The sequence below is a fragment of the Bactrocera tryoni genome, chromosome 2, assembly GCF_016617805.1.
Source record: "Bactrocera tryoni isolate S06 chromosome 2, CSIRO_BtryS06_freeze2, whole genome shotgun sequence".
Taxonomy (NCBI): domain Eukaryota; kingdom Metazoa; phylum Arthropoda; class Insecta; order Diptera; family Tephritidae; genus Bactrocera; species Bactrocera tryoni.
Genome location: NC_052500.1, coordinates 83,308,543 through 83,328,328, shown reverse-complemented (window position 1 = coordinate 83,328,328; position 19,786 = coordinate 83,308,543). Strand labels below are relative to the sequence as shown.

The following is a 19,786-nucleotide window of genomic DNA, read 5'->3' as shown; positions in this document are numbered from 1 at the left end:
GAAGCCGAAAAATTGATCAAGTACGAAAATAATGTGCGAAGAAGATCATGGTCTAAGCGTGGTGAGCTTCACAAATGGTATTAAAGCCGGAATTGATGCCTCGAAAGGTTATGCTGAGTGGTTGTGGGATTGGAAAGAAATCATCCACTATGAGCTGCTCCAGCCTGGTCCAGCGATTGATTTTACAATTTACTGTCAACAAAAGATGAGACTGATCTAATCAACAGAAAGCGCTTCCTCTTCCAACAGGACAACGCTAGACCACACACATATTTGATGACTCGGCAAAAACTCGAAGAGCTTGGCTGGGAAGTTTTGATGCATCCACCTTATAGCCCTGACCTTGCACCATCGGACAACCATTTGTTTCCCTTAATGGAATAAAGTTGGCTCAAGAGAAGCCTGTAAAAATTACTTGTCGCAGTTTTTCACCGAGAAACTAGAAAAGTTTTACACTGATGGAATAATGTTTCTAACGGAAAAAAGGGCAAAAATAGAAATAGAAATACGAAAATACTTTTCGATTACACAATATTTATCAATTATCCAGCAGCTCTTTGCCTGGAAACACAATTCAAAGCTCGAATCAGCATTATACCCATATTGAGCAACCCTTTGTCTATAACTCCATTACTCGATTTGCCGAGCCCTTACCTTTTATTTTTATTAACCAACCATCCAATCACTTCAAACTCACAGCACATATTCGCAATTTCAATTGACACATTTGTTGCAACATTAGGAGTTTCTGTTTTTCTTAAATGCCAGCGAGTGAGTGCGCCGTGTCAGCGAAATTTAATTACACACGAGCACGTCTGTCAAAAGTACCGACAGAGTGCATTTCACTTGCGAACCATTCAAGTTTCAGTTTTGCATTTAGCACTTCGTACTCCGCGTCGCCAACCTTGCAACATTTCCGCCGCCACCGTCGCCACAGAAGATTCTGTCGAAATTATGCACCGTCAGTTAGGGGGAGCGCAGAGGTTTAGAAAGCATGCTTTTCCACTTGCAAATACCTTTGCCTGCGTCAGCTGCAGCAACGAGCACGGCTTTAGCTTGCGAAGTGCTTACGTTTCCACAATTCTTTTTGCTGCTCGCTTCGCGTTTCTAACTGTCAGAATTTCATTGCATATGCATCTGTTGTGGATGGGTGGCAGCAAAATTCGATGTCGATGTGGTTTTAGTCTGCTTTTTCTACATTTTAACTGTGAGAGTCTCGGTGGGAGCGTGAATGAAACATATTTCAGCTTGTTTGCTTGGCAGCGTCTTACACACCGCATTCATTGTTTGCTTTACAGCATTTTTTCTGCAGTCTTAGTTTCCTTTCAAGTTGCTATGACAGCTCGACCTAACTTGGCGTTGTTGTTTTTTTGCTATTTTCTTTTTGCTTTTGCACAAAAATTCACTTAGTTCCGCACGAGCTTCGGCAAAACGACAAAAACTGGCGCATTTATCCACTTCACTTGACGCTTTCAGTAGCGCTGTTGTTGTTGTGGTAGCAGCGAGTGAAGTTAGGCGGGCAGTTGTTGGTGAAGTAGCCGCTCTGCCACTCGCAGGCATCCTGCACTTACGTCCTTGCGTCCTTGCTGCAATTGCAACTACTTGTGCGCAGCCACTTTCTTATCACTTGCATTTGTTTAACTGTAAATGTGTGTGTGTGTGAGTGTTTTTGCATTTATCTCTTGTTGTTTGTGCACGCCGCAAAATAAATTTCTACTTGCCTAATGTATCTTCTAGCGCTAAAGCGAAATGTTGCAACATTGTTCTTGTACATTTTAAACTCCGGATTATTTTGCTGGCCAAGCGGTACACTAATTCAATGAATTATTTATGTAGCTGCGGCAAAACAACGCAGCGCTTATATATTGCAGGTCAGCAAGAAAACTAGCACCTGATCAGGTTGCGGTGTTTTGCCGCTGCTGCATTTGACATGCACGATTAACGACTTCTCCCTTTCCTCCTTGCTTTCTCCAACTAAGTGAATAATGTTTGCAGATTTTTGAATGTTTTTTTTGGCATCGAGAAAAATAATGCGTTTTAAGCTATAATTAGCTAAGTTATTTCTTAGTTTGAAACTTTTTCTTGAAACATTGATTGTTTAGCCAGCGCTCTAATATGAACACGAGAAGGTCTAATTATTTTTCTAAAAACTGATTTTCTTGATATTGTATTCCTTTACTTATATTACTTATTATACCACCTTAAAAGTTAACGTGATCCTAAATGAAGACTAAATGTCCTAAGCCGCGCCGATGTTTTCCTAAAGGTAGGCTTATAATAAAACTATGCCGGATATCAGTACTCAAAATCGGTTTTAGAAATTTACTAAAAATTGAGATATCTTGATCAAATTTAGTACGCGCGTTCCTTGGCAAAAAAAGTACGAGTTCGTAGATGAGCGTAATCGGATATTTAACATAACCACAAAACGCCATTAATCGAAAATGTGTAAATTACCATAATTAAGCAAAAAATTAAGATGTGAAACTCCAAGTTGGCTTAAGGGATAGCAGTAGCGAAGGGCATACATACATACATATGTATGTGGGCAAACTTTTGTAAAAGTAAGAGTGGCTCCGCCCTCTAATAAGTTTAATGTACATACCTCGTTAGCCTCTAAAACTACAACAAAAAAATTCGTGTGCTATAAAATGGATGAAATCGGATGGTAACCCCACTCACTCCCCATATAAGGGTACTGTTCAAAACTACTAGAAGCGTGATAAATCCATAACTAAATACGCCAGAGACATTAAATTATACCACCGAGATGGAGTGAGGTGGTTTTAAAGTAGCACATGTAAAAATTTGAAGATGGGCGAATAATATAAGTATCTCGGGATTCGGACCGACCGATTTCGACTAGATTAAGTATGTGGTATACTTCTCACATTTCTCTATTCACTAAGTGGACGAAACTACAATCACGCCTTCTTCCCATATAGCATTTGATTCTTTAACTTTTCAGTCCACAAATCAAGAAACAATCAATACAACGGGATAAACTTTGCACATCAAAAGAATCACTCTTAACACTAGTGTCTTTCTGAAGTACATTAAGTGCATTTGCCGGTTTTCCGATTAGTGAAATTATTCAAGAAGGAATTTTCATGAAATTTTTTGTGAAATTTTTCTTTTGCCGAAAGATTAAGAATATTGGAATAGGCCTTTTATTACAATTATCAGTTTATCGCGAGCAAGTATTTTTGATTGGTACAAATTATTCAAAGGGGTTCAAGAACGCGTTGATGACGAACCACGTCCGGAACAGCCATCAACATCAACTGATGATCAACACGTCAATAAAATAATAGAATTGGTGGTGCGCAACAAATTCATTTTTGGGTGTTATGCGTCCTTTGCGCGAAGCTATTTGTAAAATTATAATAAAACACAGGGAACATTTTTTTAGTAAGTAGCTTGTTAATAGTATGTGGTGTTGCCAAAAATAGATAAAATCGGGTCGATACTAACTCAACTCCCATATATTATACATATGTATGGTACATATACTGATTTCAGTTTTTCTAAGAAATCTTATGCCGAATATGTAGGTCAGCATATAATTAATATAAACATTTTCGAAAATCCGGTATGACTTTCGAATCTGTACTGCTCAAGGAATATTTTTTTAGTAAGAGCATTTGTCGGAGCGGCCGATATCGGGCCACTATAACATATAGCTGCCTTACAAACTGAACGATCGGAATCAAGTTCTTGTAGGGAAAACTTTCACATTTGTCAAGATATATCCACGAAATTTGGTACAGATTATTTTCTAAGGCAACAATGTAATCTGCGAAGAAATTGATCAGATCTGTTAACTATAGCATATAGCTGCCATACAAACTGAACGATCGGAAACAAGTTCTTGTATGGAAAACTTTCACATTTAACAAGATATATTAACGAAACTTGATATATGCTATTTTCTAAGGCAACAATGTAATCTCTAAAAAACTTGTTTAGAACGGATTACTATAGCATATAGCTTCCATATAAACTGAACACATAGTTACTAACAGAAATGCACCTGTGAAGGGTATTTAGCTTCGGTGCAACCGAAGTTAACGTTTTTTCTTGTTTTTTATTGTTATTATAATAAATATTAATTCATATATAATAAAAAATGTAAAAAATTTTATTACTTTTATCATTATTACTATTATAGTTATTATTGTAGGAAATGTATTCATTGCTTGAACTTTTTTGCAGAACAGAGATTATTAACTATTCCTTTCCAAACTTCAATAGCTCTGTCATTGCAGCTCTTGAAATCATCAAGATCAATTTTTCATTTGAACTACTCTCTGTAATATCAAAGCATATAATTTTTACTTAAATATTTCGATAAAGTAATAACTTTTCTCTTTCTGCAACCAATAGATAACCCATTTAATATATTTAAAGGAATTCGTTAACAAAGTTCTCATTTTTCTTTTCGCCATTCAATTCCCTATAACTTTTTTATGACTCGAAATGCCCTTTGCCTAGGAAAATCTATATACTTCACCCCAACCTCCAGCTGGCCAGCCGGGTTTATGCCGCAAATGCTTTAAGCTTAAGTATTATCGGTTCGTGCGTGCCTTCAAATAAAATTTATTCGCCTCTCAAACATTTTTCCACTACACTTTGCCGCAGTCAAGTTTGAAAATTTATGCGCACATTTGACAATTTATGAGTGGCAACCAATACATTTTCAAGAACTGCCACACATAAGAAGGCACGCGGCATGCGAAAACATTGAAAAGGGTACTTGTGTCTAAATTTAAGGTTTTAAATTCGACGGAAAAGTAGGAAATGGAGCAATACAAAAACTAGCCACGAAATAAAGTGGGGCGCTGTGGGCAGCAGGCTGTGGTGATATATGAGCAGCAGCTCATAAAGAACGTTCTTCGACGGTTGTGTAACTCATGCTTAAGATGGTTAGCCGCTTACGTTGCTTACGATGCGGGCTTATGCCACTAATGTGGCTTAGTGCTTGTTATTTCTTCTCTGAGCTTCTTTTTTCCTTCTTTCTTTCTTTGAGATTATTTATATAGACTCAAGATGTGCGTGCTTACATACGCAGTTAACGGCATATACTTAAACAGTTATCAACTTATTTATGTGCTCATCGCTGCTTATATGATTTGGTAATATCGTAAATTAGGCACTCATTATTTCTTGCTTAGACGATAATACAAACGTCAAGTGGATTATTATTATTTATTTTCACATCTGTGTCATTCCCCGCTCACGCAACGCAAACTCAAAGCAGGAACGCTTAAGTGTTGGTCGTTAGTTGTAACAAGCCACCAACCACACACTTCGCGCACAAAAGCATATTTTCAGGGGCGCATAAGCAGCCTTATCACTTGCCCTTTGCCGTTAAATATGGCAATCAAGTGTCTTTTCCCTTTTACGTGGGTAGCAGCAGCACTCTTTCCGATTTTCTTTTCCGCCTGTGTGCGTTGAATTCTGTATGTACCGTTTGCATTGTCAAAATCAGCTGATTGAATTTTGATTTATGACATCACATGGTTGGGCAAAGTGAAAACATGAAGGCATACAAGCATACAGCACCGCAAAAGTCCACAGTAAATTGGGTCTTAAATCGTTTGCACACATCGTGCTGAAGGCGCGCCACACGAAGGAGTTTTCTATATAAGTATTATACACACACAAATAAGAAGAGTTGGGCGCCGAAGTTGTATCAAGCTTCGTGCTTGTGCATGCGTAGTTTGTGTGTAAATAGTTGTGACGGCTCAATCACATCTGTGTGCGCAATCAGGCGCATATTTCGGGCAACCTTTCCTCCTACCCTCGGCAGTACGCATCTTTGTAGGAGTTGAGGAAAAAGCGATTTTTGCTAACAACATTTGTGGTTGTTGTTAGTGTGGAATTTTTGTGCCTTTTGCACACAATATTTATTGATTGTTCACATATTTTATTTCGTGCGCGGCAAGCATCTAACAACATTTGTGGAAACCCAATACAGAAGGTTAATCACATAATTTGGTTGAACATTCATATTTGTGGATTTACTTCGCTTGTATTGCGCCAGGATGCCGTGGAGTTAATTATAACACTTTGCTATGATTTAAGACGTCATTATGGGTTAGACAGACGTAGACATAAAGTACGACGTTTGAAGGTTTGAAAATGAGGGTGAGTCCTTGATGGAAGAATTGCTAAAGTTTGAAGTGTGATTTTCTTAAAGCAATTACAGGACTTATAGGAAATATTGAAACTGTCGATCATATGGCAGACATATGCTATACTAGTCCGATCTGAATAATTTCTTCGGAGATTTTAGCTTTGCATGTGAGATTTATCTGTGCCGAATCGTGATTATATCTCTTCAATTAGGAAAGGTTTTATTACAAAGACTTGATTTTGATAGTTCAGTTTGTATGACAGCTATATGCTATAGTAGCCCCATATCGTCGGTTCCCACATATAAGCTGATTTATGTATAGAGAAGGACGTGTGCAAATGTTAAGAGCGATATCTCGAAAAGTGAGGGAGTCTGTCATTTTTTACTAGTATTGTTCCAAATTTAACATATCTTGTTCAGGCTATAAATATATAAACAACAACAATAAATTCCGCAAATTTCGTATATAATTCAAAATCTTATAAGTTTGTCTTATCTTTCTTTTCTTTGCAGTTGGTCTAGCAGGATATCATGAAAAGAGACTGCTACATGATCTATTAGATCCTTATAATACTCTAGAGCGTCCGGTTTTAAACGAGTCGGATCCATTACAATTAAGCTTTGGTTTAACTTTAATGCAAATTATCGATGTGGTAAGTACATTGTGAACTTTAAAGCAACAAATTTTTCAAAATAATGTAACCATTATTAGACAAATTAACACCTACTCAAGAGCTATCAAAAAAAAATCAAAAGAAGTGGTGCCTTTGGGTTTTTAGTTTGTTTAAACTACTTCCGAAATGCATCTTGTTTTGTTTTTGAATAGTTATTTCTCTAATTGCCTTTAATAAAGAATTCAAAAATGTGCAGCATCCTAAATTGAGGCAACAATTCAGTATGAAAAATATGTTTGGGTATTGTACTAATATAGCCTAAAGAGAAAGAGAATCTGGAGACACAAGATTTTAAGTTTTTAGAAATGATTTCCCAAATACTCATTTTTGTGCAACTCCGATTCTTTCTGAAATGCTAAAAATGATATAAAAGTTTAAAACACTATGGTATCCTAAATGTAGGCAACATGGTTGTATGAAAATATTTGTTGGAAAAAGTATTGACATACTCTAAAGGGAAAAAATCTGTGTTTGGATTTTAAGTGTGGAGAAATTATTTTCCAAGCGCTCACAATTTTGCTCTTCGTTACTTTTTCTGAAATGCTTACTATAAGGGCTTAAAACGCTGTGGAATCTTAAATGTAGGCAGCAGTTTAGTATTAGAATATTTCATATATGTAGTCTAAAGAAAAAATTCAGTGTTTGGATTTTAAGTTTGCAGGTTATTCTGTTATTGAATCTTCTTTATTTTGAATTGATCGCAGTAACTGTTTAAAAACTAGCAACATCCTAAATGTAGGCAACATTTTTGAAATCAAAAACTTCTTAGATTTAATTGAAATAAAAAAAATTAAATCATAGTTGAAAAAATATTTCTCCTTTGCTTACTTTAATATATTTACATACAAATCATAAATATTTTATTAGACCAACGACACGCTTGGCCACCAAAACACTCTCATAATATGATGACTTTATATACAAATATATTTAGTAAAGTTAGTGAGTGCAAAGCCCGTCGCGCAATTGAATATTCAGCAGCAAATTGTTTGTGCGCCTAAAAATAGGCTTAGCAGGAAATGAAAAGAATTAAAACGAACACCTCGTCAACTGCAAGTTTAATTGCGCTGACGTGACCCACTAAAAAGCAGCTAGATAAACAGCATAAAATAAGGAACAAAAAAGGAACACAGCTACGAAGCGCGCAAAACAAGGAGCGACAGGAATAAGTGCTGAGACATTTAATGTGTACATATGTTTATGCGCATAAAAGTGTGCTTGCAGGTTTACATGCCGCTTTCACTTATCTGCTATGACTGAGCAAATGAAGTTGAAAAGTGAAAGTGAAATTCCGCTTAATTATTTTCACAGACACTTTAGTGAATGAACATGGGGCGCACACTTCTACAAGCAAACCTGCATACATGTGGCACATATACACATTCGCATGCCGTGGAAAATAGTATGGATCGTATATGTGCTTTCATACTTTTGCTTGCTGTCAAGCGAAATTTGTATGCGCTGCCATGTGCCACAGCAAAAACAACCGTTGCGCACAATTGGCAATAGAAGCATGAATGAAAGCACTGAATGGGCGACAAGTGACAGGCAGTCACGTTGTCGTCTTCACCTGGACGGACTAATAAGCCAAGCCCCAAGGAGCGTGCTACAAATAGTGGGACAAAAGGGAATAAAGTTACGGCATACGTGAGTGCGATTGTCTGTATGCATGGGTGAGAGTGTTGGCAACATCAGAGGAAATAAAATAGAGTTGAATGGGCAACAAATGAGGAGCTGGCGTAGGTGGCAGATGGTAGGCAGCGAGCAAGGTGAGGTGGTGGTAGCTAGGTCACAATTTAAGCAAGTGAAATGGCATTAGCGCGCGAGAGAGGGCGAAAATCCAGAAGTAGCTGGAAGGAAATTGTATTGGGCGCAGGCGAATCGAGCACAGGCGACACAACCTAGCGTTGGAATGACGTAGTTACCTGCCAAAAGCGTGCTTATATGCCGGAAAATAAATATTGTATCCACTCAGCGTTGTCTAGGTGTTAGAATCTGGTACACTGACTCCGTCGACGAGTGACGGTGTGTGTGTAGCAGCCCAACCTCAATTCATAATAAATGTTTTTTATTTCGCTTTTATGCGCTCATGTGCTCATAAAACGTTACGGAAACAAGCGTTGCAGCACCAAATCACATAATAAATGAAGTAAGAGACGAAAACGAGTGATTTTAGCAAATAAACAGATGAATAAGTGAACGCTAGTAGAAGCTTGTTTATGCGAAGCTACGGCACCTATACACGCACATATGTTAATATTAAATGGAAATAAAAATCAGACAAGCAAATAGACGAGCGGATTTTGTTTGATCACACGTTAATGAGCACGTGAAGACGGTACTTTTTAGGTGCCAAATAAAATAGCAAAAATGCAGACATATTAACGTGCAGAGTTGGAACGAGTAGTACTGCGGGAGGAAGTGGGATACTCTCTAAACGTAACAGCTCTATATAGGTAATATATTAAAAAATTCGTTCGCAGCTGTGAAAGCAAAAATTAAAAGGCTGACCAAGATCCTAATTATTCTTACTGATCTAAGAGGAATCACTAGTAAGTTGCCGGAAGTTAATCCCCTCTCGCAATAAAATCCGTGTAAATTCCATTGATGTAGATTCTCCAATTTTGTGGTTAGAGCTATCAAGAAATTATTTGTACCCTATATCATATAGCTGCCATACAAACTGAGTTATCTGACTCAAATGCTTGTACAGTATATCAGACTTTTTCATTTGATGAGATGTGTTCACCAAATCAATCTGAGGCAATGCTGGAATTGTTCGGAACGAATCGCTATAATATATGGTCGTAATACAAACTAACAGATAAAAGTCTTGTAATGAATCTTTGTTTGAATCGAAGTGAACGATGTTTCTTCGTTTCAATTTCAAAGTCAACGCTTGAGGTTAGGATAGGTTAGGTTAATCTGGTAGGCCACTAAGCCACGCATAGACCAGTTTGGTCCTTTGCGATACCAGATGGAGTTCACTTGCTAACACCAAGAGCAATAGTTATCATTCAGAATGCCTGCGCTTGACGCGAATTTTGACAGACTCTGCGGCCTCCCTATATATACCTCCTCCAGTATGTCATACTGGGGAGACTCCAGATGCTTACAGCGTAGTCTTGCCAATGCGGGAGAAGTGCACAAGGGATGCTCCATTTTTTCTTTGGTGCCCTGCTCTAGACATTTTCTGCAGTCTTTTTGATCATCAGTCTCATCTTACTGGCGTTTGACGCCACCAGGCAGTGACCGGTAGCACTACAATCACCGCAACCCACCAACGTTCGGACGGATATCCCAGTCCGCTTCGTTACTATGTTGACCCCCATTTCGAGGTTTTGATTCGGGGGTCTCTATCTTCAACCTTTTATACCTACCGCCAGGTACTTTACAAGCAATGGCCTTTGTATTCACCTACTACTGACTCTTACAGGAGCCAGCTTGAGATCAAGACATTGTAAGCAGCGACACCCATTGCCCAGTCGACCTTATCGTGAAGGATACAGCTAAGATGAATTTTTTCCGACCAAAGCCCTCGCTTTGGACTCAAGCAAATCTTTTACAAAGAAAAATATTGAATCTAAACATTCCCTATTGATTTTTAACGAACAAATTTTCACAAACTGATCGAATTTACTATCGAATGAAATTTGTATTTAATATTTCATTACATTGGCTTTGGTAAGAATAGAAACGTATGATAATGGGCAACTTATTTAGTTATATAATATACACAAACATTTCTTTGGCATTACTTCGCCAGTTTCCATTATCCTTCGTGAGTCCACGCCGGTTCTGTACTCATCGCTCATGCGGATAGCTTCGGAGTTTGTGGAGAAGAGTTCGCAAGAATGCTTTTTCATCTAAGTTCGTCATCGAAAAACATAATTCTTGTTCGTCGAGGTGGATCTGCTTATCAATTGACTACGGATTTAAAATTACCACTTATTGGAAGAATTGCGTTGGATGACAGCAGTACAGCAACGGTGTTGAATATTTGCTGATACCCTAATGATGAGCTGATTTATGCAGACACAAATGTAGTGTTGCCAATTTTTTGCCTAAATTGCTCCTAAAAAGTGACGGCAGAACGTGTTGCCATTGCAAGTGTTGCCAGATATTCACGCAGAATGTGATACTTTGGCAAATTTGCAACACTGCTGTCGTGCTTGCCATCTCGACCGCGCTTTTATTCTGCGCTTGTTATGTAGACTTAGATTGTTGGTGTTATTTAAGCTGGTTTCGAGAGGACAGAACTTTTTCTATCTTCACTTTTTCAAATGTACAGCTACCAACAATGTTCAATTCACTAGTTCTCGAGATGCAAGGAATCTTTACATGTGGTCTCTAGGTACTTTACACTAGTTCACCACAAGGCAAAATTCTTTCATTTCTTCTGCTTTGAGGGCTCTGTTATCAAGGCCTGGAGACAAGGTGTCAATTACATTCAGCAAAGATGTTAGAAACCTGAACGAGCCTGTTTATTTAGACTCCGTACGGATAATAGGTGCTCCAGCGTTGACAAACTTCCATCTACAGCCGCAAATAGCTTGTAGTCCATGGCGACACTTTGTGAACCAACATAAATCGGAAATAACTACAATATCAAATCATAAAACAAGCAAAGTTTCAGTTATCGAGTGTTAGTGCGCCAACGGACGACCGGAACGGGTTCAAGTTGCCAACTCATTTGTGAACAGCGCGGTCTTGCACCGCCGCCGCCATCAGTGATTTCTCCTATCTATTACAAAAAAAAAAAAACAAAAAATAGAAAAACACATGACTACGTAAGTCCCTTATTTCTTTGACACATATGGAGAGACTGGCTTCTATTTTATTGAATATGTATATCCTCTGGTAGTAGAACACTGCCCCAAATATCAAAAGCTTTCACTTTCATGCTTTCACAAGTTACTTACAACAAAAAACAAGCTGGAGCAGCGGCATCCCGTTGCACTTTTACTTTATTCACCGCGGCTTTACACCAACGGCACTTCACACTCGCCAAGTTGAGCTTCCTGCTTTGTCTGTGCGCTGTGAATGTATGCGTATATGTGTGTGCGCAAAGGTAACTCATTCAGGATTTTTAGTTTGGTTTATCTGCTTTAGATGCGCTTCACTAAAGCATTTGTATGATTTTGCAAATGTGTATGTGTGTGTGTTTCTCTGTGGTTTGTTCATTTCAATGGATCCTTCGGGAATATTTTCCCATGTCCACTACATACGCAGATTACAAACACTTTTTCACGCTTCGAAGAGTAATACACTCACCCTCACATACATATACATATGCAGGTATTTTTTCGAAGCGGGAATGAAAGCGAAAAAGTAAAATAAATTTCAATGTTTTTCTAAAGGATGTGTTGACAATTTTCCGTTAAACTACGGTGAAACTTATTTACAACTTCATTCACATCAAATTGCTGTGAAAGTATGCAGTGAAAAAATCATCAAAACATTTATACACATACATATGTATATATAAATGTATGTAATTATTTGACCCATATACAGCTGCCATGCTCACTTATATAATGTGTATTTGTTCACTTACAAGTGGAACTCTACTTGCATGTCAAATTGCCACATTTACTTACATATGTACTGTTATAGCTATGTGTATGTATATCCTACCGACAGCAGCAAATGAAGCATATATTTAGGCTTTCAACAACTGTTTGCCAACTTCTATGGAGTAGTGCAATTGAAAACCTTTGCACTCAGTTTGAATAACTCCCATATGTACATATGTAGGTATATTGTCTACTCCATACTAACACATATGTAAATATTTCCTTTACATGACACTCAATAAGCGCACAACCACATACTTTGTCACCATTGACAGTTGAGCTGTTGTTGAGTAATACCTGTGGATGTGTATATTATGTACGTTCCCGGTCCAACATGTTGAAAGTGAATTTCTGAATAGGGGTTTGTACTGAATTAGAAACTGCGTTCACATACATAAACATAGCACCTGTGATTCCTGTTTGACTTGTAAATGGCACACTGACAGTTATTTCAACTTTTCTAGCGACAACGCAGTGGCGAGCGTTAGTTGAAGAAATATTTTTTGGGATATACTATATAAATGGTTTCAAATTTTTTTACTTATTTAATAACAAAACTCGAACTGTTTTAAATTTTTTACTATTTTGAAAACTCTAAAAAAATAGCAATATGTCGTATTATGGTTGATACATCCGGGAGCACTCTTATTCGACTCCAGGCTGAACGCGCGTAGCTTATCTTCCTCGGATTCCATTATGGGTCTCTACTCTATTCTGAAAGCCTTAATCGCTGTCAAAGCTTTATGTTTATTTCGTTCCCACTAGTCAGACGGAAAGAGGTGGTCACTCGTTCGCAGAGCGGGTATACGAAAAGAAGGCATTATATACATACCTCCGACTGCCCCGGGTATCGGAGGGGAGCTTTTGCGATCAGCAATGAAATTACTGGCCATCAACCATCAGCACGGGCATCTCGGTACTTTAGCTTAGAGAGGTGTTTCTGCGGGTTTCCTCACACTTCCAAAAAAAAAGAGTGCGCGTAAAACCGATGGGTTCATTCGTTTGTATCCCGATGTTGGGAACTATGTGGTATTCCTATCAATTTGTAGTAGAAATGTTCGTTCCCATTTGGTTTGCGCAAATTACTATTACCAGTAGGGCGACCAATGCTGAATGATATCAAAGAACTAGGCAAAATTTTGATTTTTGACATAATTATGGTTCCAAAAACGCAATGCTGTGAAACAAATTTATACTTCAGAGTAGCTTAAAAATCGAAAATAAGCCCAGAAATGATATTTCTTTGATCCTTACCTAAAAAAATAAATCTGAAGATATGAAAATTTAATGGCGATCGGTTAAGCCGTTTCAGGTAATTTTTTCTCACCGGTTCTGAGAACAGCGTTCGAGAAAATGCGTTTGAGTTATGAGTACAGATTGCACTATTATATTAAAGAATTTTTTCAAATTTTCGGGGAATTAACTCAAATAAGTATATGTATATTCAATAAATATACAAAAAAAAAGTCGTTTTTTCAAATTCCCTTTTCCCAGTCTCGATTAGCCTTCATTTATATGCCTCAAGGCTAATCTAAGATTACAGAGGTTTTTCTAAATTTAGCATTAAGCTCTATTTTGAAGATTGAAGATTTTATTCACATTACTAAAATTTTTCCTGAAGAACTTTTCTACATGACTTCAAAAAGCAGAGGAAGCATATAATATAGCAGTAACTCCAACACAATTATTTCCCCTTTTTCACATTTCAAGAAAGAATTTATTAATTATCAGCTGCTCAAACAAAGTCTTAAAGCTTTCCAACTCCACTTCAATAGCTCATAATATGCTTGTGAACGCACTCAGCAAAGCAACCGGCTGTTCTTCTCACAGGCAAAAATAACAAGATTTCTGTATTAAAGCCCAACAAATTTCTTAAAAGAAAAAGTGTAGCAATAAAGAATAGTGTGAAATCTTAAAGCAGCTGTGCTCGAAACTGCTTTTGACATACTAACCCAAGTGAATCGTTGACACTCTTCGACACTTTGACGTGTTACTTTGCTGTCATATTGATGCATGCCCCGGCAGGTGGCGTTATGCCCGCCATATGTAGCACATTTGCAGTTGAGCTGTTGCTCCACTTCAGTCGGAATAAAATTTACTTATGCTGCAGGTAGATATGTGAGGGAGCAAAGAAGAAGGACAAAGAAGTAAACATTAATTTCGTTATGAACGGAAACTGCAGCGCAACAAAAGCCAGTAGGGACAGAAGCTGCAGCGCCAGCGAAAGGTGGCAGCATTTTAAATTACAACAATAATAGAGGAAGCTGAAATTAAGGCACATACATATGTATCTACATTGTCTCTAGGGGAGCACACGAGTCTCTGCACGTTTGGCTCTCGCTTTTTAGTCGCCGGCTCCTGCAGCGGAACACCGCTGTTGTGACAACAGCCGCGCACCCTCCAAGTTGTTGCTTTGGTGTTGGTGATTTATCCAAATTTTATTTAAAACAAGAAAAGCGATTAACTATGGCTAAATCGAGACTATATTCACGGGCGCAGATCTTATAGTTTTAAAAGGGTTAAAATCGACTTCTAAGTTGATTTCGACTTATCGATCGTAAGGCAGTTATATCTTACGGTGGTCCGATATCGGCGGTTTCGACAAATGTGCAACTGATTGAGGAGAAATATATGTGTGCGAAATTTCGAATCGGTATCTCCAAAACTGAAGTACTCATATGATGTTAAATCTAAAAAAAGGTCCTAGGCTGATGATTTGGCTACTTCGAGTTCTACACAGCATTTGTTGGGCCCATTATGGCACGGTATACGAGTATAGTGGCCAATAATGAAAAATACTTGGCTCCAAACTAGATAACCGAGCAGAAGAAGGTCCCTTATCAGCAAAAGTGAATATCAGAATTTCCGACCGTTTACCAAAGCACTGCATCACAGTAATTTGCAACGTTTTGTTTAAAAAAATTCTCTACCATCGGTCGAAGGTTTCTTGTCGATGTTTCGAAGGTTGCACAGATAAATCTCTTTGTAGTAATGAACTTCAGCCGAACCATAGTGTGGTTCAGAGAAGACATAATGATGAAAGGATCATATTCCCAAGGGTTTCCAAATTTGTTTTCCAAAGGCTTAGGTGCGTCGCCTGACATCCACTCTACCTACCTACCTACATATCCCCAGTTGCCTCAAAATCTAACATTTCAATTATTCAGTTTAACCAACGGATCCTGAGAATATATTGGCCACTTTCGTCAAAAAAAAAAAAACTTGGAAATAAACAAAACCATGTATCAGGATCAACGTCAAAAACAAACCAGACACTCAAGGCGAAATACAAAGCCAAATGCGCACAAATCTCACTCTTAGAGAGGTCAACTGGAAAAGGACATATGCGTTAAGGTGAAGAAAAACCACAGACAAGCGCTGAGACACAAACAAAAGCATACGTTTATATGCGAAATGCGAGCACATGCAAGCTTACATAAGGACACTCGACATAATAAACGAGTGCGCGAAACGAAAAACAACGGTTAACTGCCACCAACGCGGCAGGACAATAACAAAAGCGCAGCATGTAAGTGTAGCTACGAATGAGGCGAGCATAAAACACACACACATGCATATACGCACACATGCGAGTAAGAAAATAAAAGAGGCAGCGCATGTCCTGCCAAAATGACAGCTGAAAATTGTATTTGAATAAAGGAGTACCACAATTTATGGCACTCGCATACTCATTCAACGCTGCCGCTGCCGCTGCCGCGGCTGTAACAGTAGTTGGCAGCCACTTCAGCGCCACCTTAACGGTGTCAGGCGGCCAACATTTGCGCCAACATACAACAACATTTACGCGCGCACAAATACATAGCAAGTTGGGGCTGCGCTTATGTAGCGCTTCCGCAGATTCTTACCGCACAAACACGCGCCCACACACACATACACTCAAGCATTTATGTTGTGACGTACTTATGAATGAAGAAAAATGTACATTTGCGCTGCTTAACTGTACATTTGAAATTTATGTGGCGTGTAGTTGCATGCAAGTGCATTAGTGTGTGTGTGAGTGTATGTGTGTACGCTTTATGGGCGTATGGGGACGTGCCAGCGAATGTGTTACTGTAACAATGAACAGGTTGACTCTTTATAATTTGCACACATTGCCATTGTTGTTGCTGTTGTTCTTGCTGTTGTTGGTTAACTTTTATCTCAACTCACGCTTCGCACTTTGTCTGCTATAATTTTGCTTTCATTCGCACATTTATTCGTGTAAATGTCAACTTGCTTTTACTATGCCCCCCGGCCCCCCTTCCAGCCACACACACACACATACACATACAGATTTTGCGAGTAGTACAAAAAACTGACTTTAAAATTAATGACTTTTCAGCTTTTGCTTGTCGTCCACTCGCACACACACGCACACACACATACACATATTTGGATAGTTGATATTCCGAAGTGTTCATTAATTTTAATCTCTCGGACACTCTTTCTTGCCATTACTTCCACTTCTGTTGAGCCATTCTGTTGGTCAGTACGTCGGTCAACATTTCGAGCTGTCTGTCACAGCGTCTTCAGGTGGCATGTTGACATGTGATTGACGCCGACCACAATAAAAGCACTTGTATCCTTGCATCCGCAGTTACAGTTAGAATTATTCTATGCAAATGAGTTGCAAAGTATTTTTTGTGGTCTGACAAAACCTTTCTGCTGTTATTTTTTCATATAAAAAAACAGATTTTCAGACAAATAGAAAGATTTTTCGGACACTCGTTGCTTCCAATCTCGGCCATTCAGATCAAAACAACAACAGCTGTTTTATCTAATCCCAAGTCAGGAATACTTATGAATAGAATAGATAATGACAGTATAACATTTGATCAAAAATTACCCAAACTGAAAAAATGCGGGGTGATGAGACTCTTCCATTTGTTTCAGATTTATGCCAGTCTCTTGATTTTAATACAACTTTTTTGGACATTGAGTATTTCGATGTCGATATTCCTTCTTCCTTCAAGAGCTCCACACCGCGGTCTTTATATGTATTCAGTAGACCTATATGATTTGTTGGGATCTCAACTATTTCTCTTATACTATTTTTCAGCACTTTTCACCTTGTTTCTTGGTTCGTTATTAACACAGGTGGATTGGCTCACATTAGGCAAGTCGTCAATAACTTCACGACCTTAACTGAATGTTTTGTGCTACGCAAATACTTGTGTTCGCAATAAAGTAGGTTGGTCAAAGGTTCCGTATCTGTGATTCCATTGGAAACATAAAATTTCAAACAACTCTTTTTACAACTTTGTCTTATGGTGAAATCGCAAGGCGAACTTTTCTCGTAGTAAACAAAGAACTGTTGAAACATATTAATCGGCATATGGAGATCACGGTCGCGGTGCAATCCACGTCTGTCTATATTTAGATCATATCACATGCACATCTCTATCCAGAAAATTAGAGGTAGCAGCTCTCATAAATTTATGTATCTGAGTCGAGCCCATTAAATGTAATTTGTCACGCAAAAATCTCTTTTAAAAAGTATTCGTTAACTGGTTCCCTATATAAGTATACAGATAGAATGAGAAACTTTACATACTGTATGTTTCAAAGAAATAAAGAAAAATAATCATCCTGCAGATGCAAGAAGTTCACTTTATTTTTTATGGTTCAACTCAATATCTTTTGGTGCAATACAAATACTAAAGTCAACTGCTTATGTATGTTTATGAAAAACTCTTTTATTTGACAATATGTTGTACAGTAGAATCACGAAACCGCTAACCAAAATGTCTCAAAGGTTCTTTACTTTTCCAAAATATTAACTTTTGCAAAGGGTTTTCGAATTTGAAAAAAAAACAAGAACATAAGCATAATTATACTCTCGCAACAATGTTGCTAAGGAGAGTATTATAGTTTTGTTCACATAACGGTTGTTTGTAAGTCCTAAAACTAAAAGAGTCAGATATAGGGTTATATAGGGCAATTTATCCCATGCTAATTTAAGCAGCAAGATGGCATCACGAATTGCTTGACCTTTCAAAATTTTCTCAACCGGAACATTTTCGAGATGTTACAATGTTCCATAACAGTTTGCCTGGTAGCCTAGCTTGAGCAGTTTTATGGGATTTTGATCCATGCGCTGGAAAACAGTGACAGCTTAGGTGGTAAAAGCATTGCTGCATTGTTTCCATCATCTGACTGTAACTTGTGAATTGGCTTATGTGCAGTGCAGTTGTCAATCAACAATGAGGCTCTTGGTGGTAAATTATTTTCAGCAGAAAATGTGCGAACCTGAAAAATGTTTTGGCCTACTTAAAAATTTAATATGGTATAACAAATAAATTTACCTGCTTACTAAATGAATGATAGAACCAGCGGACGAATAGCTCTCAATTTATTAAAGACTTTTGCGAGTTAGCATGTTCCAATGGGTTTTCAAACTCCTTGAAGCCAAGGGGTTTACGGATTTACCAATTACCAAGTGCCGTCTTCTCGATAGCCTCGAAAAAATGTTTTATCGTTCAAGGGCCGTACAATCTCCGAACAAAATTGCTCAAGTCGGACTACTTCAGCATATAGCTGGCCGATCAAAATCAAGATCTTAATAAAATATCTTTTCTTCTTATTAAACAACCTTTATTTCATTTGAATGGATTATATCGAACTAGCAAAACGTTTTTTGTTGGATGCAAAGACTTGTTGAGATTCTTTTACACATATGCTATAAGAAATACGCCTGTGAAGTGTATCATTGCATGTAGCCAAAGTTTGTTCTTGTTTAATATATCACTAGCCCAATCATCCACAATTTAAGGTCCTGTTGGGATAACTCACATATTAACCTTGGCAAAACTGTCCATTAAGCATTAGCAGTCGTTAGAAGTCTTTTTTAAATGCCTAGAAACAACTAAGATCATAAAGCTATTTAGGGCCTCGGGGTTGACTGTAGTAATGATATTTATTGAGATATAAAACTCATTTTAGTTTTATTTAGTGGCTAGAATTAGGGAAAGCAAATTTTATGCCAAAAAATTCACGAAGCTTCAAAATTTCCTAGCTCGGTTTCAATATAGTTGGAAAATCAACTCTTATATTCCTTTACAATATTAATGTCTTGTTTATTATTAGTTAATTGCATTATCCTGTGGAACGCATCAAATTTGATGAGTCCTTAATGCATTTCAATGCAATATGGGTGAGGCTAAATAAAGCTTGATTATTTATTAAATATTTACGCAATTTCAACTCAATTTTATGAGTACATATATTACAACAACATTATGCATGTGCTCATTACTTGCAAATAATGCCTCACTTAATATTGATTTAATTAACTGACAACATAAAATGCAAATACATTAAAAGTGATAACCATCGCAGCAAACTGTCACACCAACACTTGCCTATAATTAGCAACAGTTGCATAAGAAATATGATTA

At 37.7% G+C, this 19,786-nt stretch overlaps 1 protein-coding gene across 1 annotated transcript in view; it reads left to right on the top strand.

Moving 5' to 3' along the window:
• Nucleotides 1-19,786, top strand: part of LOC120767977 (neuronal acetylcholine receptor subunit alpha-7-like) — a 215,648-nt gene that overhangs the window by 121,989 nt on the left and 73,873 nt on the right. The window contains exon 3 of the mRNA XM_040094388.1: nt 6,653-6,792. Coding sequence (XP_039950322.1) covers nt 6,653-6,792 — 140 coding nt within the window. The remainder of the gene's footprint in view (nt 1-6,652; nt 6,793-19,786) is intronic.